This window comes from Ammospiza nelsoni, chromosome 22 (assembly GCF_027579445.1).
Source record: "Ammospiza nelsoni isolate bAmmNel1 chromosome 22, bAmmNel1.pri, whole genome shotgun sequence".
In the NCBI taxonomy this organism is placed as follows: domain Eukaryota; kingdom Metazoa; phylum Chordata; class Aves; order Passeriformes; family Passerellidae; genus Ammospiza; species Ammospiza nelsoni.
In genome coordinates, this window is record NC_080654.1 from 4,692,775 (window position 1) to 4,720,509 (window position 27,735).

Consider the following 27,735-nt stretch of genomic DNA (forward strand, 5'->3'; position numbering starts at 1 on the left):
GACCCGCCCGGGAGGAAGCGGGGAGGAGCCGGCTCCTCCTCCCGAGCAGCCCCCGCAGGAGGCGGGAGGGAGCCGGGGCAGAGCTGCGAGATCCTGGAAAGAGAGGGAACGGCGGGGTGAGCTCGTGGGTTTGATCCCGGAGCTGCAGCGGATTAAAAATAGTAATTTTTTAATAATAAAATACTTATTTTTCTACTTATTTATTCATAAAATAATACTTATTTAATCATAAAATATGTAGTTTATGATTGGCTTTTTGCAAATATTAAAGTGAATATTATACGTGTTCTGTTAGAAAGTAATGGTCTATTAATTCTCTTCAGTAGTGTGTTAAATATAGTTTTAGGTTATAACAAAATGTTAAAATAGGAACTATGCTGTGTAGGATACTTTTTTTAAAGAAAGGACTTGCACCGAGATAGCAGCCACAGGACACCTAAATCTTTCAGAGAAAGAGAATTTATTGCTCCATTATCAGAAGAAATGAACTTCTTCCTGCCTCGCTCAGCCCTGAAGATACTGTCAGGATTATGAGGAAGAAGCTGACACTGCCCAGACAGAATCCTGTGTTTGAATGGAATTTCTGCATCATGGATGAGCTGTATGAATATGCAACAGGCTGTTGCTTTTAAGGGTTAATCCTCTGTTAACGTGGGTCCTTTTTTGGGCTTATTTTGCCCAGAAAGAGGTACCCAGACTGTCTGTAACTCTTTGACTCTATTGTCTCATATTGTCCTAATCCCAATTGTCCAAATTATTATCACTCAAATTATATTACTATTTTTATAACCATTTTATTACTATTAAACTTTTAAAATTTTAGAAACAAGTGATTGGCGTTTTTCACACCAGGGGTGTGGGATCCTGTGGGGCCGGGCAGCAGGCAGTGGATGAGCAGAGGGACAAGCAGGCATTGAGCTGTGGAAATCCAGGGCACTGGGAATATTTCTGTGTCTGCTCTGGGGTGCCCTGACCCCCACAGGAGCACTGACTCTGACCCTCATTCATGGAGAAAGTTTCCCAGACTTCAAGATTCATTCTGCCCCTGAGAATAAACAAAATATTCCTGTCTTAATAAGTTAAATATCTTAAAATTAACATTTGCTTTATGGTCACTTCTGCACTGCAGTGAATGTAAGGTTTAGATGTAGGGAAACCCTTCTGAGCCCGCAGGATGAATTACCACTGACACAGATCCTATGTGAGGCCTGTCAGGAAATCATCTCTTTAAATCAACAGAAATCACAGTTATAACAGGGTTCAGGTTAAAAACAAACACAAAACAAGAAGGTATGAGGAGGAAAAAAAAAAAAATCAAGCACATTGGAAGGGTTACACTGTATCTAACAGATATTCTCCATGATCCATAACAGCATCATCCCAAAGAATTCCCATTACTGTTTGTTTGTTCACTGAGAATATTCTTGAGTGTGTTCAAAGCACTTTTCCTTCCATTCCTTCTCCCCAGTGCAGGAATTCCCTCATAATTACCAGGCAAAGAGAACAGTTGTCATGCTGAAGCCATGAGCATTCCAGGCAACAGCCCTAGTTCTCGCCAAGATGATGATTTCAGAAAACTTCCTTTGCAAAGCTGCCAGTTTCCCTAAATCAAACAAGTAAAAGAACATGCTTTCATTTTAGATTTCTTCAGAACTTTCCAGGCTCAGACAAATCTTGTGATAAATCTGAAGCAGCTGCAACAGTTTAAGGCAGGAGCCACAGCATAGATGTTCCCTCCTCCACCTTCAGACCTCAGACTGAGATCTGCAGCTCAATGTGGATTTTGAAAATTGCAAGTTTCTCATTTTAATGAAGTTAAATCTCTCCAGTCTAAAACGAAAGTGGTTTTGCACACTCCAAACCATGAATGCCTCATTGTTTATGCTGCTGTATACCCTGGCTGTCTCTGTTTGACAGCTTTGTATTCTGCAGCTATGCCAGCCCAGCAAGCACATTTACCCCTCTTTCTGTGCTCTGTGTGAAAAACGCCAATCACTTGTTTTTAAAATTTTAAAAGTATAATGAAATGGTTATAAAAATAGCAATATAATTAGAGTAAAAATAATTTGGACAATTGGGATTAGGACAATATGAGACAATAAAAACAAAGAGTTACAGACAGTCTGGGTATCTCTTTCTGGGCAAAATAAGCCCGAAAAAGGACCCACGTTAACAGAGGATTAACCCTTAAAAGCAACAGCCTGTTGCATATTCATACAGCTCATCCATGATGCATAAATTCCATTCAAACACAGGATTCTGTCTGGGCAGCGTCAGCTTCTTCCTCTGAATCCTGACAGCATCTTCAGAGCTAAGCGAGGCAGGAAGAAGTTCATTTCTTCTGATAATGGAGCAATAAATTCTTTTTCTCTGAGAGATTCAGGTGTCCTATGGCTGCTATCTCTGTTCAAATCCTTTCTTTAGAAAAAAAAGTATCCTACATAGCATAGTTTCTATTTTAACATTATGTTATAACCCAAAACTGTATCTAACACACGACTTAAGAGAATTAACACAGCATAACTTTCTAACACAACACATACAACATTCATTTTAATATTTGCAAAAAGCCAATCATAAAATCTGCATTTTTCACATCTGTGTGCTGGCTGCAGCCTGCTGCCTGTCCTTTTAAGCAGAGGCAGCTGCCAATGCAGATGTTCCAGTGAGTACGTGCAACACGTGCTTCAGGGGGAGCAGCAGCTTCCTGAAAGCTGGAAGGGCCAGAGCTCTGCTCTCACAGCAGCCTCAAAGCTGACACCACCAGCCTGTTTTGGTTTTTTTAAGTTCTTCTAAGTCCTCTGATGTTTATATTTTATATATTATATATTTGTATGTTATGTGTTATATTTTATTTATAATTATATATTTTTATATTTATATATTTCCGTAAATACTTATTGTTTTGCATTCTTTTCTGGAGGAAGAGGAATTTGATGGACTGTTGGTTTGTCCAGTGTCATTGGAGAGGTGGCACTGTCACCCTCCAATCCACTGCCACTTTTCAAAATCTGTAAATGTTAGTCAGATATTAAACACCCTTCTTTTTACCTTGGAGATTCCAGTGTCTGTGTCATTTTATTTTGTGTCCTAAAGTGACACCAGCCCATTGAAAGCTGCAGTGAATGGGGTCTCATCCACTGTTTGGGATTCCAGTGCTCTCCCCACCCACTCCCCAGTCAAACAGCTCATTCGCAGGGAAGAAATTAAGAATGTGTCTCCTCTGTTTCCCTTTTTTTTTGATCCAGTTCAGTGCCTCAACCTGGTTGAGATTTTCCCATTTGACTTTAACTCACAGTGTTTCTGCCTGACTTTCTTGAAACTGGTTTTGTCTTTCGAGCACTGCTCTGGATACAAAGCTTTCCTGTGCACATCTAGGACACCTGAGGAAGTTTGTTCCTCTATTTCCGACACAGTGGGACAGAGTTTGATAGAAAAAACTTCCTTTCCTGCATAGTCTGTGGTGGCAAGCCACTAAACTGCCACGGGAATTACGGAAAACCCCTCCAGGCCTTTTCGATCGGTGCAGTGACCCGGGGAGGAGACAGAGAACCTCAGCCCTGGGCTGCAGCTGCCCGAGGACACCCACGGACACCGCAGAGGGAGCTCGACAGGGGTGCCGGGGGGATCCTGGTGCCGGGGATCCGGAGCTGAGGGGGCTCGGAGCCGAGAGGGGTCCCGGTAACGGGAGGGGCCGGGAACCCCGAGCAAAGGGGGACCTGGAGCGGGGGGGTTGGAAACCGGGAGCTTGGAAGCCGGGGCTTTGGCAGCCGGGATTGCTGGCGGTTCCGGGGTTTTGCAGCCGGGATCCCGGCGGTTCCGGGCTTGTTGCCAGCCGGGGTTCGCGGCGGTTCCAGGGTTTGCCAGCCAGGGTTCCCGGCGGTTCCGGGGCCCTTCTCAGCCGGGATCCCGGCCGTTCTGGGGCTGTTGCCAGCCAGGGATCCCGGCGGTTCCGGGGCCGTTCTCAGCCGGGTTCCCCGCGGTTCCGGGGCCGTTCTCAGCCGCGATCCCGGCAGTTCCGGGGTTCCCGGCGGTTCCGGGGCAGTTCCCAGCCAGGTTCCCGGCAGTTCCCGGCGTTTCCCTGCGGTTCCGGGGCCGGGCCGCGTCTCCCGGCCAGGCGCCCCCTGAGGGCCGGAGGGCGCGGCTGTCGCAAAGCGCCGCCAAGCGCCGCCAATCGCTGCCTGTGGCGCGGCGGCCATGGCGGCCTAGGGCCGGTGCGGCGGGGCCGGGGCCGGGACGGGCTGGGCCGGGGCTCCCCCGCCGCCGCCGCCCATGTGGCTGCAGCAGCGGCTGAAGGGGCTGCCGGGGCTGCTGTCCAGCAGCTGGGCGCGGCGCCTGCTGCTGCTGCTGGTGCTGCTGCTCGTCGCCTACTGGTACCTGGGCGCGGCGCGGGCGCGGGGCGCGGGGCGCGGGGCCGAGCCCTGGGGCCCCGCCGCGCTCTGCCTGCAGACGGCCTCGGGCGCCTGGCGGGAGCAGACCCAGCGCGGCGATGCCCTGCCGCTGCCTGAGGAGGCGGCCGGCGCCGGCGAGCCCCCGGGGCTGGCGGTGGCCGGGAACGGGTTCCTGCTGCTGGACGTGTCGGCGGGGCGGCTCTGGGTGCGGCCCGCGGGGCCCGCTGCGGGCGCGCCGCTCGCCACCGAGTACCCGGCGCTGGTGCGGCTGAGGGCGCTGGGCGGGCGCGGCGAGGCGCGGGCGGCGCTGGCGGCGCTGCGGGACGGGGCCGTGCGGAGGTTGCGCTGCGTGCAGACCGGGCCCGGCTCCGGGGACTGCGTGACGGTGCGGGAGGAGGTGGTGGCACACCGGAGCCGGCCGCACCTCTACCTGCAGCGCATCCGCATCGCCAACCCCACCGCGCGGGTGGCCGCCTTCGAGGCCTCGGCTCCCGCCGCCGCCTCCGTGCCGGGCGGGCGCTTCACCACCAGCCTGGAGAAAGTGGAGGAGCGGCAGTTCCTGCTCTCCTCCGGCCGCCTGCTGCTGGCCGGCAGCCCCAAGGTGGTGCTGGTGGTGGTGGCTGCCAAGAAACTCGTGAGCCGGGTGCAGGTCGCGCCCGAGTCGCACTTTGACGAGACCCTGCTGTCCGTGGTGTACACGTCGGAGCCCATCGAGGTGTCCAGGCTGGAGGAGACCTTCAGCAAGCTGAGGGAGGCGGCCAAGAAAGAGATGCTGGAGGTGATGCAGATGGGGGTGGAGGATCTTTTCCAGGAGCACCAGCAGACCTGGTCTGACTTGTTCATTTCAGGTAAGGAAAGTGATGCTTAGCTTCCATGGGGTTGCTTTAGAGAGTGTCTGAAAGCTCCTGGTTGCTGTAAGGTCTCCAGAGGCTCTGGTCTTCCTGATGAGTTGTGGGTTAGTGAAACAACATTTCTGGTTTGGAACCCAGCTTATCTTAAACTGGAGTACACCTGACCATGTATAGAAAGTGATAAAAGAGCATTTATAATCATTATTCTGTGTATGCTGCTTTTTGTGGCTTCAGGAACTTCACTGATTTGCCCTGCATGTCAGTTGGAAATGAACTGACCTTTAGTGATAGCATAAAATTTAAATTCTGCATGGATGTCAAGAGCCATTCTACAAAGATGCTTTTTCTTAAGCTTTTAATGTCTTACATAAAAGAGTAGCTGACCAAATAACGTAGAACTTGTTATTTTATAAAAAGATTATGTTCTTTTGACAGATCATTCTTGCAGAGTCATGATGACAGGCCTGTAAGGCATCTGTATATTAAATTAGCTTTGTCTTTAGTGGGAGCTTGGCTCTCAAACTGCCAAGTAGCAGAGAGAGTATCTTAGACAAACACAAGGAAACATTTCACTTTTGGTACTATAGGACACGAAACAATGTGAGTGCACACACTACTGCTCTCAAGGTGAAGGGAAGTTTATTTTCTGATTCCAACATTTATAGTTTTCTAAGAGTGACAGTGGATTGGAGGATGACAGTGCCGCCTCTCCAATGACACTGGATGAACCAACAGTCCATCAAATTTCTCTTCCTCTATAAAAGAATGCAAAACAATGAGTTATTTACAGAAAGTGTGTGAGAAAGTTCGTTACAAGAATGTAAACATCAGAAGGCTTAGAAAATCTTGAAAAATCAGTGTGACACACTTTGGTGTTTTATGGATAAAGAACACCATGTTGAACATCAGTGTGCGTGTTTGATCTTCTTTTCCTTCTAGTTAATTCCTGATTATTGGTTGCTTTCTTTTGCTGCAGGGATTGAAATGAGGAAGATCACAGATGCACACACCCCATCCAGTGAGACTGTCAACATGACCCTCTACTATGTGCTGTCAACTGTGCCAGCCCCCCTGCTGGACCCTCTCCTTGCTGGTGAGGACAGGGAGAGGATCGAGGCCAGCCTGAACTATGCTGACCACTGCTTCAGTGGCCACGCCACCATGCATGCCCAGAACCTGTGGCCACCCAGGCTGACCAGTGTCACCCAGATCCTGCAGCTCTCAGACCTGTGGAAGCTGACTCTCCAAAAACGGGGCTGCAAGGGCCTTGTGGCAGCTGGAGTGCACGGGCTGATGCAGGGAATGGTGCTCAGCTTTGGGGGTTTGCAGTTCACAGAAAACCACCTTCAGTTTCAGGCTGACCCTGACGTGCTCCATAACAGCTACTCCTTACGTGGCATCCATTACAACAAGGACTTGATCAGTTTAGCTGTTCTCCTGGATGCTGAAGGAAAGCCCTTCTTGCATGTGTCTGTGAAGTTCCAGGAGAAGCCTGTCAGACTGTATGCCTGTGAGGCAGGCTGTATGAACGAGCCCGTGGAGCTCACCTCAGAGGCACGAGGCCACACCTTCCCTGTCATGGTGACCCAACCCATCACACCACTGCTTTATATCTCAACAGATCTGGTCCACTTGCAGGACCTGAGACACACACTCCACCTAAAAGCTATTCTAGCTCATGAGGAACACATGGCCAAGCAATACCCAGGCTTACCCTTCCTGTTCTGGTTCAGTGTGGCCTCCTTAATTACTTTGTTTCATTTGTTTCTGTTCAAACTCATCTACAACGAGTATTGTGGGCCAGGAGCCAAGCCCCTCTTCAGGAGTAAGGTATAAAACTGCTGCTTTTGGCTGCTGTCCACTGGGTGTTGTCAGCCTGATGTTGTGTCAGCTGTGCCTGGGCAGGCTCTCTCTTGGACTGTGAGGATTTTCAGTCTCTCTTGAAACAAGCAATCTGTGACCTCTTGCAAGGAGGATTAGGGCAGGGATTGGAGCAGTAGGGCTCAGAATCGTTAGAAAAGATAAAAGATAAACTCATCGTCTGTCCTTAGACATTTGTGAGGCTGCAGGTGGAGGCAGACACAGCTTTCTGTCCTTTTCCCACATCAGTGTAGGACATGGCTTGTTTCTGTGCCAGCAGTTGCAGTTGTCACGAAATGATGATTCTTGTTGTCCAGAAGGCATGTGAGAGAGCTGCTGTTCTTGTCTGTACTGCTGTGTGGAGACCTGCACACCTGCCTGCCTGCTCTGAATGTGTGAGGTGTCCACAGCAGCACCCAAAGGCAGGCTGGTGTTGGAGGTGAAGGTGCTGACTTGCTGGGACTTGTGGTAGGTGTTCATATTATAAACACTGTGCAGCCCTCCATCACACCACACTTACCACCAACGTTTTGGGAGGAAGCTGAATTGGTGTTTGTCCCAGTCAGACAAAATGCAAAGCTGTGTTAAGGAAAGTCCTGAGTGCTTTTTACTGTGAGTTGAAGGTTTAGGCTCCAAGCTCTGGAGCCAGAGCTCCAAGCTCATCTTACCTGGGTGTAAAGAATTTCAAGTTGTTCTGAGTTGCCTTGGAAAACTTATTTGCTGTAAAAACATAGCACAGAATAGACAGTAGATGGTGAGTTCTGTTCTTAGTACTGGGAATTTTTGATTGTGTGTTGATATGAAGTGGAAATGCAAGACCAGACTGGTTTGCTGTGTGAGCTAGTTGTGCTGTTCAGAGGCTTCCCTCCTGAGGGCTGAACTGAGTTAAATGTAGCTTTCATTTAGAAAAAAAAGGAGCTGATAGTTAAACAGCTGTCAGAGGAAAAGTTCTAGCTATAGATTGTACTGTTATTCCAAATTATAAAATCAAATTTGATTTTGGATAGCTAAGGCTGAACAGAAGGTATTGAACTAATCTTGACAACTGTAAGGGGTCTTGAAAGTGAGCTGGAAGTTTTCCTGTCAGCTCACTGGTTTTGTCATTTTGAGCACTGGAGTTCAAGCCTGATCCCAAGCAGGTCTGAATACTTTTGATCCAATAAAAGATTGAGTGGGAGGTGCTTGTAGCCAGACAAACTAGGAAAAGGTAGGATAGAAATGTGAATCAGACAAGTGCAGTTAGAAGCCTCTGATCATGATCAGCACCTCAGTGCAAAGGGAGGAAAGGGTTAGGAGGTGGTGTCAGTTATTGTGTAACACCCCTGAAATGTGTCCTTGGAATTATGTAATTGTGTCCTCTCACTGTTGTCTATCCAGTTGCCTTTGTCATCTCCAAGATTTGCCTTCTGCCTTTACCAGTGACCTGTTAACCCTTGCTGCAGGTGGCTGTCCCCGACTCTGCCCGCTGAAGTGCCCAGAGGCTGCACAGCCACAGCAGGGCTGACCTGGCTCCTCATCCTCCTGGGCACTGCAGAGCACACAGCTCTGCTGCCTCCTCTCAGCTGGACCTACTTCAAATGAAGGTGATGCAGAACTTCATTCCAGAAACAGGGAAGAGGTGGAAAGCAGCTGGAGCTCAGAATCTGTAGCAGTAAGCAAGATAGATGGTCTTGAAATAACACCCTGTTCCATTCCTTGTCCGAGTGAACTTAGTCCTGCTTTCAGCCTCCATTTGCACAACACACCTGGCAATATTGCAGCTGAGAACAAGGAGCATTTGAAAGCAACAATCCTTCTGTGCCTTGCTATTACAGGAATCTGAGACTTGGAAGGTGTGGTGATTCAACTGTTTATCCCAGAAGCTTGTGTAACAGATGTGTCCTTTCCCTGTAAGCTGTTCAGTTCCCTAGGAGTAATCTATTTGGTGAAAATACTTGAAGATATACTAAGACCTTGGATATTTTGATCTGTTTGGTTTTGTTTTTTTTTTTTTTATTTCTACAGAAAAATAAAGGATAATGATTCCCTTCTGAGAGTTAACTAGAAAACTTTAGTGTAACTTCCTTTCTGGTATACAGTTTGTAATTTATTGCTTGGGGGGAGGGGGAGTATGTTAATTTTTCCTCCACTTCAATAACAGTCAATTTAACTGTCACTATCTAACAGTCTTAACTGTCAATAAGTTCTGGTAACAGGTTTTTCAGCCTTTATGACTGTAGAGTGCAAAATCAATTTAATGAAATTGTTTTGTGGATATGCACTTGGAAATGCTGACCTACAGTTTTCCTATTCTAAGCCTATTGAGACTTTGTGCATTGATTTGTTTTGGCTATGGGGGAAGACACCCCACTTTCTAGTGACTTACAGGTTGTTTGGTTTTAAAATACCAAAGCTGTTGTTTCTAAATAAATACCTTTCAGTCTAATCTGACTGCTCAAGTGTGGTTGGGGTTTTTGTTGGGTTTGTGTCTGTTCTCTCCTGCTGTTGCTCCCCACCCAGCTGAGATAAGCAGGGCCTTATGTTACATCTGTGGCCAGTATTGACTTCAAATACAGTGTGGAAAATAATATATAAATGGATATAAGACAATTTGGAAGGCACAACAAGTGACAAAAACACGCAGGGTAAAGCTCATCTCCATTTTCTTGCTCATTATAACCTTGTTCTGTCCTGAGGAATGAAGGCCAAGCTTTACTTTGAAGAACACAGAAACAATCCCAGGGAATCATCAAGCAGCAGTTTTAACAGCCACCCAGCAAGTAATAAATTTGGCACAGTTGGTGGTCCCAAGATAAAACTAGGTCAGGATTTAACTTCAGATTTTCAGAGGGGTTACTCTCTGGTTGCAGATGAAAAACATCCCTCTGGAAAGCAGATTTCAATGTCTAAGTTTTCTGCAGAAAATTCAGTTTACAAATTAGTACAGCAGAGTTACTGCCCTTCAAGGGAATAAAGATAAGGAAGCAACAGAGTTCATTTAAGTTGTACACAGGTACATTGTTTATTAAAGGAGATATTTTCTATTTGCTTTAACAGAACATACCAGAATCTCCTTCTCTTTCTCACCAAAGTTCCATGAGCTGCTTCGTTTCTGTGAGATATCTGGCATGAAGATGATAAGAGCTTCCAGGGGGTTCTTTCCAAGCCAACATGGTATCATTTGGAGGCTGAGCCATTTTGATATTTCCTGGCAGAATTGCCAGCAGCCTGACACCCATGGAGCCCAAGGAAAACTGTTCAGGCCTGGAAAAGATGGATAAAGCATGAACAGAACAAAAAACAAAACACAAAACAGCTTTGAGAGTGTCTAATATTAAATATATTAGGATTCCTTGAGAATTTCCTCCATAACAAAAGAAGTGTTTCAGAATTCCTCCATGAAAAAAGGGGAAAAGAAACAGCATTTCTCTATTTACACTATGCAAGAGAGCAGATTATATTTGTGAAATGCAGAAATGCTGAAAGAACTAAACAAAATTCCACGTTTACAAGCACACAACAAACAAAGCAAGTTAAAATAGTAACTGACCATCTGAAATTTATACTTTTAGTTGGAATTCATGAAAATGACAGTGACATGGAAGTTAAACTGAGCAGCATAACATTGTTTAGCTTGTAAATGCAGACACTAAGAAAAGAGCCAACAAATCAATGGAAAAAAATTTCGAATCTCAATTCTGCACTGTTAATCCTGGTTTCTGCTTTTGACAGATAATAAATACAAGATGCCAGAACAGGGTTTGGTTGATGCAATTTGCAATTCAAAATGCAGCTTCCTCAAGAGCTATTGTCTGGGTAGGAAAATACATTCTTGAGAAGCAGATAAAACAGCAAAGCATTCTGTGTTCCTGCCTTCCACATGTGTGCTCCAGGCATCTTTCATCCAGCACAGTATCTACTGCTGAATGGGAGCTCTGGAAATCAGGTTTTATGCTGCTTATTAATCTTGACATTAAACATTAGATTTATTTCAGCATTTTTGAACCCCTTGTTTGGTGTCTGTGTGCAACACAACTCTGGTTGTAAAACTGGCATTATGATATTTGTTTCCATTCTAGTAAGTTGGTTTTCTATGAGTGTCCTGGTTTATGGGATGGAATTTTTTTTTTTCAAATAACCAGAGAATGGTTGGTGGATGGAAAGGTGAGAGAGGATGGAAAATTCCTGTAGTAGAAGTAAAAAGAAATAGAAAAAAGATAAAAAGGGGCAAGTGAAAGCATTGATATCTAGTCACTGATCTCAAATGTCAGTAATGAATTAAGACACTTCTTTTTGTGGCAGCATCTCTGGAGTGGTGTAAATGCGGCTCTTGCCTGTTTTGTCATTTGTGGGTAGAAGTGTTTTGCTCTTCTCATTAACAAGCTCACAGTGTTTTATAGTTCTGCTTTGGGGGTGCACAGGCTCACTTGCAGTGCTGCAGGGAACCCTGTTCTCTTCAGGGAACAAAGGGAAATAGGAAAGGAATGGAGTCTGACTCACCACAGCATACCAGGATTTCCGCTTCATGGACAGCTGTTTCTTTGTATGGCTTGAAGTATTGCTTCAAAGCTTGAAGTTCCACTTCAAAGTGGTTGGAGTCTGGTTTGCTGAAGAAGTCTGGTGTGCTGAAGCACGTTGCAACTTGATCTGGAAAGAAAATACAGGTTTTCAGTCAGTACAATGTGGTAGATACCATTCAGTTGCACACAAAACAAAACAAAAGCAAACCAAGACCCCAAACCAAAATCAAATCCCAAGGAGTTGTATAATTGTACAAAAACTAAGGTAGGAGGGGAGCCTCTAGATATCAACAAATGCAACCCCAACACATCCAAATCTATCACTGTCCCAACAGATCAGTCACTTACTGCTGACATATCACCAAGTGTTAGAATAATTAATTTAACATTATCCTTCTGTGGACACCTTGTGATGAAATTTCAAGGCAATGGAAATGCACACAGCTGCTACAGATAATAAGCATCAAATTTGGAATTATATTTAACCAAGTTGTTTGTATAGCCTGTCTCCAAGGTCCACCTAAATGAGGATTTTATGTACATAGATAATTATTCCACACTGATACAAGTTTTCTATTGATATTGGAATAGCTCTGCATTTGAAGTCATGTGTTCCAGAGATAAAGGACACCATATAAAATGGCATGGAGCTGAGCCTGCAGCCTACATCACCAGCAACTGGCACCATGCTTGGAATCCTCTTTGCTGTGTTAGCTCTGGCCTCTGCAGGTACGTGCCCAGCTTCTGCTTTAATTTTAAATGATCAAGTTAATTAAAACCTAAAACCAGCTTTCCTTTTCTAGACAAATTGAACATTCTGCTTCAAAGGAAAAAATACAGCAGAGGATGTTCATTACAAGGGTCTCTTGAAAGAATAACTGGGTGCTGTGCTATTGGATATGTTACAGATATTTTTCGAAACCTTCTTTCATCCTATTTGTGTGTCTTCTAGCCTTTGGCTGCGGGGTTCCTTCCTACCCACCTCTTGTGACCAGAGTTGTTGGAGGGGAAAATGCAAGGCCATACAGCTGGCCCTGGCAGGTTGGTGATTCTGTGCTTTCTCTGCAACTGCTGGGGCTGTGCTGCCTCTGCACAGCACAACTGAACTGAGCAAAACCACCTCTTAAATTCCATTTGATGCATCTTGCCTGACACCTTTTGTCCCTTCTGTTCTGATCAATCCTAAACTTTCCAATCTTCTTTAAAAAGCTCTGAGTGTGCTGCGTTTTGCTGGTTATGTGCAGGTGCTCAGTTTGTGGTCACTGGGAGTGGGGCTGCTGCAGAGCCTCATCCCCCATGGGCACAGCTCTGAAAACAGGTGAGCAGCAGTGAAGGCAGTGAGCCATGGAGTGCCCAGGGACTGACAAACCACCAAAGGGAACAGAGGGGTGCAATGCATGGACAGGACATGAGGGGGGTAAAATGTTGGGCTAAAGAGCAAGAAGCTTGAAGCTCTCTTATGTGGTATGATGTTACTCTGTATGGGCAGATGCTTGAAGTGGAATGATGTGGAATGATGTTACTCTGTGTGGGAGAATGCTTAAATCTTCTGAAATTCTGTGTTGTGGCCCTACTGACATGGGAGAATGCTTAAATCTTCTGAAATTCTGTATTGTGGCCCTACTGACATGGGAGAATGTTTGAATCTCCTGAAATTCTGTATTTTGGCCCTACTGACTGCAGCATGTGCTGTGACACTCCTGCAGGCTCTCATTTTAAGTCAAGTAGACTCGGGCTATTTAAGCAAGATGTATTTTAAAAATCAAGCTTTGGATGATAGGGAAGGAGGGAAAACCTTTCTGTGGCCAGGAGTTGGGAACTCCAAAGCTTTCCACCATCATCAAGTTGTGTTCTGGGTGCAGGAACAAAGCACAGTGATGAAAAATGAGTAAGTAAAAGCCTGAACCTTACTTGTCTCCTTGATCCCAGGTCTCCCTTCAATACTATGCCAATGGCAAGTGGAGTCACACCTGTGGGGGAACCCTGATTGCCACCAACTGGGTGATGACAGCTGCCCACTGCATCAGGTGAGTAAAATGAAGGTAAATCTGACCCAGGAAGCAGCACTTGAGCAGGAAGAGATGAGTGAAAACCATATCAATGCCAGTTCTCCCTTTCCCAGTTGAAAGCTCTGAGTTTTGCATCATATCTTTTGATTAAAAGTCAGGAGAATGACATCTCTTTATTTTCTTAATGTAAAAAGGGAAAAACCTCCAGTTACCTGAATTATATATTCTTAATTTCCATAAACAAACCACAAACATCTTTCTGTTTTCAAGCTGCTATTAAAATTCAGCTGTGTTGTCTTTCTGTAATATATGCCAGTGAGATCCACAAGTTAACTAATCAATCCACTCCCTGAAGAAATAATCACAAATATGTTGAATATATACCAATAATTTTCAGTAAACTCTTCATATTGTGTGGAAAACAAATGATCAGGTACAGCAATGTCATTGCATCATCAAAGCTGCTTCCACAAACACAACCCCATTTTGCTCTGGGGTTATTGTAACATTAATTCGTAGCAAATATTATAAATATATAATATGAAATATGAAGGATTGGCTGCATGTTATTATTATAAATCCTGCGTATTCTATCTGTCACGCAGTTATTTATTATTGAAACTATTTTTAAAAAGTCCAAATTGTTACTGTTTTGAAGAATGTGAGCTGAATATTGCAAAGATTAGAGGCACTTTGAGTTTATTAAAGAAGCCTTGAGCAGGAGTTGAGAGGACAGCTCAGAGATTAAATAATTATCAAGTCCAGAACAAAATCTTTGCCCTTAGCAAATCACTGGCTCGATCCAGACAAATCTGCCTGTGATGAGAGATTGCAGTCAGGGGTGTTCTTATTGAATCTCCCAGGAGCCAAACGTGCAGCTGCATAACATAACTGAGTGTTCATCCTTTTCTTGCCCAGCTCTACAATGACCTACAAAGTGCTTATTGGAAAATACAACCTGGCAGCTACGGAAGCAGGATCAGTTGCAGTTTCTCCATCAAGGATCATTGTCCATAGGAACTGGAATTCAAATAATGTTGCCAATGGGTAAGCTGGTGGAAGGTATTTTTTCAGTTTTTAGGTGGAGGGTAAAAATCAAACTGCCTGAATCCCAACCATCTGGAGTTATGGTAATTAAATTAATGTTTAGAGCCTCCTGTTTATGTCCAGTTTCTACCTTTCCCCTCAGAGAATACAAAGCAATTAACAATATTGATTTTTTACTAATTAATAATGTTTCCAGAAGCCATTTTCATGTTCATGCTTGGGTCAGAAGCTGTTACATGCAGTGATATCTCTTGTACAATGAAAGGGAATGAAGGAGTTTATACAGCACTCTTTGAAGCCCTCCTACCAGCAGCAGATACACAGAATTATGAAAATTAATATCCATGTGGCTGAAGGACCCCTGTGTCCTGCTGCAGGCTAAGGGCAGTAACAAAGAAATCCTCCTTGGACTGAGTCCTAACATATGCTTGGTTTTGGTGGGAAAAACTTATAAAAGACAGCTCTCTTCCATCAGTAGTACAGGCAGTTCTTCAGGGAGCAGCCTTCCAGTCCATGGATTTCCCATGAATTGCTTTGGGGTGCAGGAATATTTGCTGTTCGTGTGCTGCTCCCTTTGCTCCCTTGTTTCTCTTTGGAATAGGCCTGTGGTGTTTGTGAGGTCCCCAGGATGAGGTGAGAGATGAGAATCTGACTCTATGTTCTCAGAAGGCAGATATTATATTATATCATATTAATATAATATATATTAATATTATATATTATTAATATATAATATATTAATATAATATATTATACTAATATAATATAATATAATATAATATAATATAATATAATATTATATTATATTATATTAATACTAAAATTATACTAAAGAAAGGGAAGGATACATCAGAATTATCATCACTGTTAATAGTCATTCCCATTATTAACAAGAATGATAATGAAAGCTCGTGACTGACTCCTCAGGGTCTGACACAGCTGGACTGTGATTGGTCATTAATTAAAAACAATTTACATGGAACCAATCAAATATTCACCTGTTGGTAAAGAACCCCCAGCCACATTCCAAAGCAGCCAAACACAGCAGCAGCAATCAGACAATCATTATTTACATTTTTCTCTGAGGCTTCTCAGCTTCCCAGGAGAAGCAATCCTGGCAAAGGGATTTTTCAGAAAATACCACGGTGACATAGGCCAGGTGCTGTGTAACTGCTGAGTACTCAGGCTGCTGTGTTTTAATCCATTTTTGAAACCTTTTCACCTTCCCTTTCTCTCCCCCACCGTGTGCATGTGACCACAGGTACGACATTGCTCTGATCAAGCTCTCTCAGCACGTCACCCTGAGTGACAAGATCCAGCTGGCCTGCCTGCCCGCTGCCCAGACCATCCTGTCCTCCAACACTCCCTGCTATGTCACTGGCTGGGGAAGACTGCAGAGTGAGTATTTGGCCATTTGCAAAACCATGAAATATCAAAAAACACCTTTCAGAAGCTCCTTCTCATCTGAGGTTGATGCAAAGATTGTTAATGGCGCTCAATGTCCCCTCGAAACTCACTGTAGTGAGGTAGTTTATTATATTAGGCCCCACTTCACTCACACATTATGATTTTTCTTTTTGAAATTTATTTTCCTTGTAACAGAGCTGGTAATGCACCTGAGGGGCCTTTATTGAGCTTTTAGGATCTATTGTAATGCAAATGTTAGTAGTGTGCAGACAGGTGCATTTGCTAATCCCAACACACCTGATGAATGCCTGAAGGCACACAAGGGAATAGATGTGAAGTGAAGGAAATCCCAGAGTTGAGCAGAGTTGTCATCTTGGCTCAGGAGCAATTCCTTGAGGGATAAGGAAATTGCAAACTCCTGAAAATAGAGCAGCTCTTTGTTTCTCTAACAGTGAGATGTTTTTTAATGGAATGCAAATTTTTAGTGAGTGAAGGTGTATATGAAAGAATGGAACTAAGGGACACTCATACCTATAACAGCTTCTCCTTTGATATAGCCCCTGTGGAGTGCCTCACCTGGAGTGATGGTACCCAGACACCATTTAGCAGAGCAGTTTTATTCTCCCTTCAGTGCCAGCTGCCACCATGACTCTGTGTTTCTGCTCTCTCTCAGCTAATGGACCCCTTCCTGACAAGCTGCAGCAAGGCCGTCTGCTGGTGGTGAATTATGCCACCTGCTCCAGCGCTTCCTGGTGGGGAACCACTGTGAAATCCACCATGGTTTGTGCTGGTGGGGATGGAGTCATCTCCAGCTGCAGCGTGAGTCCACTCTCAGGGCTTGGGTTTAGATTATTGAGTTTGGGATCTGTCACAGACATCTTTTCATTAAAATCCTTTCGCTAGGATTTTTCCTGCTGAAGCTGAGAGGTTTCAGCAACAAAGTGTAAACAATGGTTATCTGCTGCTGTGGAATGCAACAGGTAGATCCACGATTAATCTCTTGTAGATGTTTGGATTTACTGATCACTCATGGCAGAGCTGCTCTCGCTTTCTGCCGGGACACAGATCTTTGTTATTCATTCTTTTCTATTCTTAACTTAGCTAGCCTTCTGAGAACTTTTCTTTCTATTCTTTTTAATATAGTTATAATGTAGTATATATATCATAAAATAATAGACCAAGCCTTCTGAACATGAAGTCAACATTCTTGTCTCTTCTCTCACCCTGAAAACCCCTGTGACCACCGTCACAGGGATCCCTGATGAGGGGAGAGAATGATGCATCTGACTCCATCTTATCAGAAGGCTAATTAATTACTTTATTACACTATATTATTCTATATTATATTACATTAAATCTAAACTGAATTTGCTAAGCACTTAACCCTGCACACACTGCACAGAATCTCGTCAGCGACAGTCCTGACACACACACACACCTGGCCCTGATAGGCCAAGGAAACAAAGCACCATCACTTTGGGTAAACAATCTCCATATTGCATCCTACTTTTGCACAAACACAGGCACAGCAAACGATAAGAATTGCTTTTCCACTCTCTGAGGTTCAGAGAATGTGAAACCCAGAAAGGTCCTTGGGAAGAATCGCGCCTTGCTTTCCTCTGCGAGGAGAAATGCGCTGACACTGAGCAAACAGTCCTGATGGGAAGGAAAGGTTAAAAACCCCACAGAGGAGCTGCTGACACTCTGACTCTGTTCCCCCTCCTGCCAGGGTGACTCTGGTGGCCCGCTGAACTGCCAGAGGGCTGATGGCACCTGGGAAGTGCACGGCATCGTCAGCTTCGGCTCCTCCATCAGCTGCAACTACTACCACAAACCCTCTGTGTTCACCAGGGTCTCTGCCTACAACAGCTGGATCCAGCAGGTGAGCAGCTGCTGCACAAAAAGTTAAAAAACAGGGTGACATCCACACACCTGGCTGGGCAGAAATCCTCACTGGGAGCTTCTGCCCCTAGCTAAGGGAGCTGTGTCTCTCCTGATTCAACCATTACCAATTCAAAGTATCTTCCTCTGAAACAGATATAAATTTTTTTTTTGTTTATTCAAATAAGTTTTAGTAGTAGGAATGCATTCTCCCTTTTTCCTAGAGCTATATTGTAGTCATAAAAATTTACCATATAGTTCAGACAGCTGGCTGTGCTGGGGCTCTCTCACTGAGATTTCTGCCCCCTGCTAAGGGAGCTGTGTCACTCCTGATTCAATAATTACCAATTCAAAGTATCCTCCTCTGAAACAGATATCAAATTATAAGTTTTGATAGTAGGAATGGATTCTCCCTTTATCCTAGAGCTTTGTTGCAGTCATAAAGATTGACCATATATTTCAGAAGTGATTGCTCAAATTTGCATTCATCAATGCACTGATTGTTGCAATTGCATCCTAAAGGGTAGAACATGCAGCTCAAGTCTGGAATGTCAAACATCTTTTAATTTAATATGAATTTTAAGGAGCAAAAATCTTATTTCACTTATTTAAATCCTGTGACTTGGACACAGCACATACTGTTCACGAATTCCTGCAGCTCATGATCTGATTTTTCAATTGTTTTACATTTTTATAGGTTATGGCAACCAACTAATCCACTGAGACCTGGATGAGAGATACCAAATGACCTTTGATCAAAAAATCCTGTGAAATTGCACTTTTACCAATACAGTTATTAAACCAAATGCTAGTTAAATAAACTGCATTTTTTGCATGACAAAAACAAATGTGTCTCTGTCATTTTTTCCTGACTGTTGGCAAGCCCAGAGCCCATATCTGGGGATAACACTGGGTATTTTCCTTGTCCTGCTGAGATCTGTCTGGCACGTTGGTTTGTGGCACAGTCCCTGCCCTTGGGGTGGCGTTAGCTTTTTATACTAAGAACTGGGTGTACTTTATTTACAATAATTTTCCAATACCTATAAGAGGAATAGCAGATTTGTCTTTACAAACCAGCTGTGGGTCTGCTGGTAGATAAAACCATCATCTGGAAGCTAAAAGAAGCCATGGGAAGGAGTCCACTGATTGATGAATGGAAAAAGAGATTTGCTTTTACAAATAAACATCATGTTTGCTGATAAATGAAATGAGACATTGAAAGATGAAAGAAACAATGGGGAAGAAAAACCACTAAATTCCATAAGAATTAAAAATTAAAAGGGAGGGTTATACATTAGAAAGAAATCTTTGGGAGCAGGTGTTTTGGGAAGTCTGAACCTCTCAAGTACCTCAGAAATGGGAAAGAGAAGGGAAATGTGGGTGGAAATTGGGATAAAAAGGAGGCTGCATCCTCCAAAAATTGGAGAGATCCCAGGGGAATGCCCCATGGCCTCTTCCTTTATTGGAATAAGGCCAGAAAGGGACTCCTCTGCCTCTTTTTTGGACATAAACCTCTGGTGTTGGTGGATTAATTTTCCTAACACCTATCACCTATGTTAGACACTCTGCCTCTGCTCTAAACCAATCCAAAAAGTGTCACCATCACAGTAGAAGAGGGAGGACAAGAAGAAGAAGAAGGAGAAGGAGGACAGGACACACCCAGATCCCTCCATCTTGCCTCCTGAACCCCCATTCTAAAATCCCAAAATTCTACTTTTTCACCCTGTGACAAATTAACTATCACTCTTCTCAAACTCCTGTGGCTTGTAAATCCTCACACGAAGCTGGGTGTCGGGAGTTTAGTTCAAGCATGGCTTAAAGAAAAAGGCCATGAAGCCATGCAATTGAGAGAAAAGTAACAGGTAGCTGTGAAGCAGTTCCAAAGCAGTTCCCAGTCTGACTTCTATAAACAATTAGTCTCTCTCAGGCATCATTGTATAAACAATAAGGTTCTCAGGCAGTCTTCCCATAACAAGCAAAACACCCTCTCTGGGAAAAGATGGCACCCTGGGAACAGATGTGGACGTTTTGGGAACCTTTCATATCACAGTGGGAACACTGGTTTTGTTTTGTGTAAACAATTATCAGTATTGTAAAACAAAAGGAGTGGTTAGCGTTTTCTCTGTTAGCCTATCGTAAACCTGGATTTTGGAATATGCATGAAGTTAATTAACACTGTTATTTAAAGTGACTGATCAATCAATAAATTGGAGTTCGATGCATTAAAGGATGGTCGTCTCCCCCTCACTTCAACAGCTGGGAATTGTTTCCATGGGTTAAAACCAAAGGCACAGGTGTCTGTGACTCCATGCCAAGGTCTCTGAGGCCCCTGCCAGGGTCTGGACTCCCCCAGGGCAGCCAGAGGGATGTCCTGGGTTCTGACACCCCTCTGCAGAGTGTGGGCAGGGGGAAGGGTCAGAGCATCACCAAAAACACCTGCAGGGGCTCGGGAGGAGGTGCAGGGAGGCAGCAGCAGGAGCCTGAGGTTGGGGTGGCGCTGCTGGAGCTGGGGATGCCCACAGGGAAGGCAGCAGAGCAGCCCGCAGGCCCCTGCAGGTGAGTGTGATGCTCCTACAGAGAGCTTTTTACACCTGGCATCTCGGATCTAGCAAGGGCCAGCTGTTGTATTTGTATGGCACTAAATAGTTATTTAGTTGTTCGCGCTGGGTGTTTGGTGATTTGCGCTGTTAACATTATTTGCATCCTATCACCACACGTTCTTCCCCTTTTCCCCCCAGACAGCCCCTCCAGATGTGGATTCTTACAGCAGGAGCCAGCTCTGAGGGCAGACCTGTCTCCCCCATGGCCCTGCTGTGCCTTTTTTAGTCATTCAGGTGAAGAACTCAGCTCCTTTTTTAGTCATTCAGCTCAGAGTGGGCACTGTGAGCTGCCACGCTGGCACAAACCTTTTGCTTTGTTTCAGAATGCATTGAAATTGTTAAATATCACTGTTAGTGATGTATAAAATAATACAGTTGTGGTTACAGGAGCTGGAAGAAACACTCTTAAGATCAGACAATGCCACTGGTTTCTTTAAATATTTTTTTTAATTCTTTTTTTTAAAGGTGTTTTCCCTCTTCCAATGCTGGTGGTAGAAGAACAGTTCAAAGGATTTTGACAGCATGCATGGTCTCCCTCTGCAGCCTCCTTGGGGCCATTTCTTTCGATTTGAGCAACAGCTTGGAAATGTGGAAAGACACAGGCAAAGCCCTTGAGGAGCTTTCCTCCTGTGAAAAGCTTTGGGCTGCTCACCTCATCTCTGTCCTGCAGGAGGAGAGGCACAGCTGGCTGCTCCCAGCAGCAGATCATCCCATCCCAGCAAGGAACACATCATCCCATCCTCATCTTTTGGGCAATTTAAACTCCCTCTGCATGGCAAGTGAAGCACAGCTGTACTGTGAGGATTGCCAGTGCAAGGAGGAGAAAATCTCCATCTGTAGGTTTTACACAGCTGACCTGAGACACAAACTGAACGTCTCAGGGGGTGCTGAGGCCAGGCAGGTGCTGTCCAGAGCCATCTCTGAGCTGCTGGAGCGTTTCAGGAGTCCCCATGAGGATGTCCAAGCCATGAGACACAATCCTGACTGGGCAGACACGGTGGCTTTTAAACTCTTGCTCCAAATCAGAGAAGCTGTGCTCAAATCCCAGCCAGTGCCAGCCCCTGTGAGCCTCCAAACCACTCTGCACCAGCACTTTGCCTCTCTGAGCTATGCTCTCTTCTCCTCAGAGACTGCACATAAGTGCTGGACGGACAATGTCAATCTGTCCCTGCATTTCACCCATTTTGAAGGAATCCCTCCCTTTACCCCATCCCTGGGTGATTTTGTGTCCCTGGAAGCCACGACGAGGGGATTGCATCGTGCACAGAGCTGTGTGCTGCAGGAGGGGCAGGGAAGGCTGCTCAGGAAATCCAGGGAAATCCTGTCCACAACCAGCCTCAAGATCGGTCTGCTGGTGGTTGCCTGCCTCATTTACCCCATTGTGCTGGTGTCCTTCAAGCAGATGACAGATTGGATCCACAGTTATGCCAGGAACCTCAAGGAAAAGACAGAGGATTTGAAAAGGGAGAGGCGCCTGGCTGAGGACCTCCTGCACCAGATGCTGCCAAAGTCTGTGGCCAAGCAGCTCAGGAAATGCCAAAAAGTTGAGGCAGAAAACTATGACCAGGTGAGAAAATGCAAAGGATGTTGCCACCAAGGGTATAAAAGTATTTATTCCCCTAAAACAGCACCTACCTTGTCACAGTTCTGAGCATCCTGGGGCTGCAGCCGGAGTCGGGCGTGGATGGAAATCCAAATATTCCCATTGGCTTTTGGGAAGAGCTGTGCAGCGTGCCATGGAGCACCCAGGCTGGTGGGGAAGGAAGAAGAGTTGTGATTTCCAAATTCATAGCTTTGGACACCAAATATCCTATACTGGCAAATTGTCTTGGTGTTTAGGAGCCTCCCACAACAGCCAGCACCACTGGATCATGAGTTCATAGGAGAAAGAAATTAATCTCCTCCTTATAAAATATCAAGAATAAAATAATTGCTGCTGCCAGTGTTGAATTTAGCAGCTGTGCCCTGAATCCTCCTGCTACAATAATTGCAATACTATTCTCTCTTTTTCCCTGGACACCCCCTTACTTTCAGCTGTGAAACACAGTACAAAATGTCTGCATTTAATCTGTAGGTGTCTTTATCAAAACAACAACCTGTAATTGCACAATTAATTATAATCCACAATAGTCATGACATCAAAAGTGCTGAACCAAGGCAGAGTGAAAAGGTGGCCCCTCCAGATTAATTGGTATTAGCAAGGATGATTTGAGTTTAAACACTGACACAATTCAGACAGCACAGAGAAGAAAATTCTTTGCCAACAGCTGCAGCACACATTTCCTCAATTCTGTTTTTTCTTTTATGTTTTATTTTTTTAAGTTATTTTTTTCTGTAAATTACTTGATCATGACAAACACCATTTGAAAATGAAACAAAACCCAGTTAATATTTTCTAATTCAACAAGAGAGGAGCCAGCAACTGAGATTTTATTTCACAGGGTTCTTTGGTATCTAGTTTTATCCCTATCACAGTTTAAATAATTTTTAAAGGAAAATGAGACCCTACTTCTACAAGAAGTCTCTTGATCGCTACTCACAAGATTCAAAGCATTTGACTTTTAGTTAAATGAGGTATTCACAGAAGTGCAGGTGCTAAGCTTTGGAGATAAGAATAATTTTATCTTTCAAAGTAGTAAAGAACAATTCAGAGTCAGAACTTGTTAATTTAGGATTGTTTCTACTGAGCTGCGCAAGACTGGTGCAGACTGTGGCTTAGGCTCAGGATTTCACAAATCCCCAAACTCCTCACGCTCTCCTTCTCCTGTGACAGGTGACCATCTTTTTCTCTGACATTGTGGGCTTCACAAGCATTGCTGCCTCCTGTACTCCCCTGCAAGTGGTGGAGATGCTCAACAACCTCTATGTCTGCTTTGACACCAGGATTGAGTCTTATGATGTGTACAAGGTGAGTACAAACCCACAGCAAAGGGATCTGCAAGCTGCTGAAATCTTTCTTACTCTGTTTTCTGCTGAGTACCAAATACCCCAGGCCAGGAGTTCAAATCCATGAAACACAAGACCTGCCATCCTACACCACATTTTGGCGAGTGTTGCTTTGATTTTTTAAGTTTTTCTAAGTTTTTTGATGTTTATGTTTTTGTAATTAATTTTCTCACACACTTTATATAAATAACTTATTGTTTTGCATTCTTCTATGGAGGAAAATGAAATCCTTTCTTCTATTCTTTTAGTATAGTTTTAATGTAATATATATCATAAAATAATAAATCAAGCCTTCTGAAACATGGAGTCAGATCCTTGTCTCTTCCCTCATCCTAAAACCCCTGTGAACATGGTCAACTTTCCAACTCCCCTGAATATTCCATGATTTTAAAAACATTTTATCCCTATACTATCAATCTCAGTGCCTGCCACTTAGTGTCACTGTCCCTTCCTACCAGGTGGAAACCATTGGGGATGCCTACATGGTGGTGAGTGGCCTGCCAGAGAGGAATGGCAGCAGACATGCTGATGAGATTGCCAAGATGTCCCTGGACCTGGTGGCAGCTGTGAGGCAGGTGGTGATCCCTCACATGCCACGGGGCAGGCTGGAGCTCAGGGCTGGGATCCACACAGGTAACACAGGGATGGGGTGAGGGCAGCAGGAAAACACAACAGGGCACAGTCAGTTAGAATGTTGTGGCCTGCCAAGCAAATTGTGTCCTGTTTGCCATCTGTATGGCTGTTGTCTTCTGTTAGGTGGGCAGTTTTCCTTATCTCTTCCACAATCAGGGAGACATCTGCTGATAACAGCTATTGAATTTCCCTGCATGGCTGATAAGAACTGCCAGCATCCCATTGGGAGATGTGAGCCCAGAGGGAGGAGCCAAGCATTCCTACCCGGATATAATCTGGAGATTCTGGAACACCAGCACGGCTTCTCCACTGGATTTCCCAGAGGAACAGCAGCTGCCTCTTCCCCTGGATCTTCAGAGGCAGAGACTGCACCTTTCTGCAGGATCCCTGCTCCAGCAGAGCCAGCCCTGACACTGCAGGAGGGCTGAGCCACAATTCCAATGGGACTGCTGCCAACAGCCTGACCCACAGGGTGTCAGGTTGGGTTCTGACTCTGTCAGTGCTGTTTTGTTTTACTGCATTGTTTATTTTATATATTTATTTTCTTCCCTATTAAAGAACTATTATTCCCTTCTCCCATATTTTTGCCTGAGAGCCCCTTAATATAAAATTTATAGCAATTCAGAGGGAGTTTACATTTTCCATTTCAGGAGAGGCTCCTACCTTCCTTAGCAGACACCTGTCTTTCCAAACCAGGACAATTGGTGGTAATATTACCAGTACTAAATTTCTTCCCACACCTGGTGTTTCAGAATCTCCAGATTATATCCAGGTAGGAATGCTTGGCTCCTCCCTCTGCGCTCACATCTCCCAATGGGATGCTGCAGTTCTTATCAGCCATGGAGTGACATTCAATAGCTGTTATCAGCAGATGTCTTATCAGCCATGCAGTGACATTCAATATCTGTTATCAGCAGATGTCTCCTTGGAGGGAGGAGTGGTTGTGGAAGAGATAAGGAAAACTGCCCAATTAACAGAAGACAGCTGCCATCCAGATGGCAAATAGAATACATTTTGCTTGGCAATCCAGGACATTAATCAAATTGAGACTTCTCTCACCAAATGAAGGCTGTGCAGCCAGGCCCCAGATGCACAGAGCACTCCCAGTCACCAAATCTCTCTGAGGATGCAGAGTGACTGGCAAAGGTGCTGGCATTTGACACTGTCCTGCACTTACCTCTCACTGCTTCTTACCACTTGCTCCTTTTTGGGGTCTCTCGTGTTTTCCCAGGAGCCTGTGTGGCTGGAGTGGTGGGCTACAAGATGCCTCGTTACTGCCTCTTTGGGGACACTGTGAACACGGCCTCGCGCATGGAATCCACCAGCCTGCGTAAGTGCCTGGGCAGGACCCCCCTCCAGCCAGACCCACACCTGCCCTCTGCACCTCCGGGGCTCTGCAGGGCAAGGAAATCCCCAGCACCCTCACATCAGGCACAGCCAAGTGGGAAATAAGGTCTGTGGAGGAGAAGGAGTGTCACTGAGGGCTGAGAATGGCACAGGAACAGGCAGGATTGTAGAAAGAGCAGAGAAGGGTTTATTCAAGAGAACCGCACAGTTTTTATAGTGACACAGGAACAGGTGAGAGGCAGGATTGTAGAAAGAGTAAAGAAGGCTTTATTCAAGAGAACTGCATGGTTTTTATGATGAGACAGGAACAGGCAAGAAGGTAGGATTGTGTTTTTTCTGGGACTCAGGGATTCATCAATTCCTGCTCTGCTCTGAATCGTAGCACAGAAGATCCACATCAGTTCTGCTACGTACGAAGCCCTTCTCACAGATGATGCCTATGAAATTGAGCTGAGAGGAGAAATTGAAGTCAAGGTAACAGATTTTCTGTAACTTTACAACAATAAAGGCATCTAATGGGATAGGGAGGAGATTATAGGTCTGGCCATTGCTCTTCTGTGAAGAGAACATCAATTTTTAACTATGTCCCCAAGGTTCTTTAGCTAATTCAATTGGAAGTGGCTGCACAAATACTCCTCAAAGTTGAAGAAAAATTGTTCTGTGTGCTTTGAAATATGCCTGCTGTGTCTGCACCTGCATGGAACCACAGGAGTGTGGCCCAAAGTGTCAGGATTCAGTCAAAGACACATGGGTTAAAGCTTATTTTAAACCCTTAGCAACACTGCCAGTGACCAGCAAGGCAGTGACCTCTGAACAGAAGAGATTATTAGCACTCAAATTGCACATAAATTATAATATAATGATTTAATTATATTTTATAATTCAATTCATAAATAATATTTTAAAAATATAATAGATTATAATAATTTTATAAATGATAATATATAAAAATATATTTATATATTATATCTTTTATGTATTTATGTAAATAATAAATAATATTATAAATAAATATTAATGTAATATAGATATAATACAAATAATAAAATATTATATTATATATAATATAATAGATATTATATACATTATATATTTTATATAATATATATAATATATAATATATAATATATAATTTATAATATATATTTAAAATAATAATTTAAATATAAATAATAATATAAATATAAATAATATAATAAATATAGTAAATTATAATAATTTATAATTTATAATTTAAAACCAAATAAAAATAAAAATATATAAAAATATATAAAATATACGAAAATTATAATTCTTTCCCTAATCAGCAGCCATTTATGAGAGGAGAGATAAGAAATGCAGGACAGGGAGTAGCTCTGGCTATAAAGATTCCTGCTCTGCTTCACTCTGCATGAAAACAGCTTTTTCTCCTCTCTCCTTTGCTTGTCCAGGGCAAAGGGAAAATGAAAACCTACTGGCTCCTTGGGAACAAGAACTACAGTGTTCAAAATGACAGCCTGGTGTGCCACTGGAACCCAGCAATCTCCAAGAAAAAAAAGATGGGAAGCAGCCAGGGATCTGTCCAACAAGTAAGGAGGTGAACATCTGGCTGGGGGAGATTCCTGGAGAGCACAGCACTCACTGCAGGCTGGGGATGTGGAAATTGGATATTTGCCTGGAAGGAGGGGGCTCTGCTGTGTGTGAAACAGCTGTAATGGGTGTGAAACTGCTCCAATGTGTGTAAAACAGCTGTAAGGTGTGTAAAATAGCTGTAATGTGTGTGAAACAGCTGTAATAGGTGTGAAACAGCTGTAATGTGTGTAAAACAGCTGTAATGGATGCAAAACAACCCTAATGTGTGTAAAACTGCTCTAATGTGTGTAAAACAGCTGTAATGTGTGTAAAAGTGCTCCTGATGTGTGTAAAACTGCTCCTAATGTGTGTAAAACTGCTCCAATATGTGTAAACCAATTTTGCTGTGTGTGAAACTGCTTCAATGTGTGTAAAACAGCTGTAAGGTGTATAAAACAGCTGTAATGTGTGTGAAACTGCTCCAATGTGTGTAAAACAGCTCCAATGTGTGTAAAACAGCTCTAATGTGTGTAAAACAGCTGTAAGGTGTATAAAACAGCTGTAATGTGTGTGAAACTGCTCCAATGTGTGTGAAACTGCTCCAATCTGTGTAAAACAGCTCTAAGGTGAGTAAAACTGCTCTAATGTGTGTAAAACAGCTCCAATGTGTGTAAAACTGCTCCTGACGTGTGTAAAACTGCTCCAATATGTGT

The 27,735-nt window shown here is 44.1% G+C and overlaps 2 protein-coding genes across 2 annotated transcripts; both read left to right on the top strand.

The window, feature by feature from the left end:
- Positions 1 to 4,272: 4,272 nt before the first annotated feature.
- KIAA2013 (KIAA2013 ortholog) lies at positions 4,273 to 9,532 on the top strand. Its single transcript, XM_059487336.1, has 2 exons — positions 4,273 to 5,239; positions 6,219 to 9,532. The coding sequence occupies exons 1-2, from the start codon at positions 4,273 to 4,275 to the stop codon at positions 7,076 to 7,078; spliced, it is 1,827 nt and encodes a 608-aa protein (XP_059343319.1). The 3' UTR covers positions 7,079 to 9,532.
- A 2,755-nt stretch (positions 9,533 to 12,287) lies between these two features.
- On the top strand, positions 12,288 to 18,694 carry LOC132082898 (chymotrypsin-like elastase family member 2A). The gene is made up of 8 exons (XM_059487337.1): positions 12,288 to 12,330; positions 12,554 to 12,642; positions 13,531 to 13,628; positions 14,529 to 14,657; positions 15,919 to 16,055; positions 16,738 to 16,883; positions 17,794 to 17,946; positions 18,643 to 18,694. Exons 1-8 carry the CDS (start codon positions 12,288 to 12,290, stop codon positions 18,658 to 18,660), a joined length of 813 nt encoding a protein of 270 aa, XP_059343320.1. The 3' UTR covers positions 18,661 to 18,694.
- The last annotated feature ends 9,041 nt before the right edge of the window (positions 18,695 to 27,735 follow it).

Coding starts and splice junctions, on each gene's coding strand:
- KIAA2013 (XM_059487336.1), top strand. CDS start 4,273: ATGTGGCTGCAGCAGCGGCTGAAGGGGCTGCCGGGGCTGCTGTCCAGC. Junction 5,240..6,218: donor GTCTGACTTGTTCATTTCAG/GTAAGGAAAGTG, acceptor CTTTTGCTGCAG/GGATTGAAATGAGGAAGATC.
- LOC132082898 (XM_059487337.1), top strand. CDS start 12,288: ATGCTTGGAATCCTCTTTGCTGTGTTAGCTCTGGCCTCTGCAG. Junction 12,331..12,553: donor GTTAGCTCTGGCCTCTGCAG/GTACGTGCCCAG, acceptor TGTGTCTTCTAG/CCTTTGGCTGCGGGGTTCCT. Junction 13,629..14,528: donor ACAGCTGCCCACTGCATCAG/GTGAGTAAAATG, acceptor TTTCTTGCCCAG/CTCTACAATGACCTACAAAG.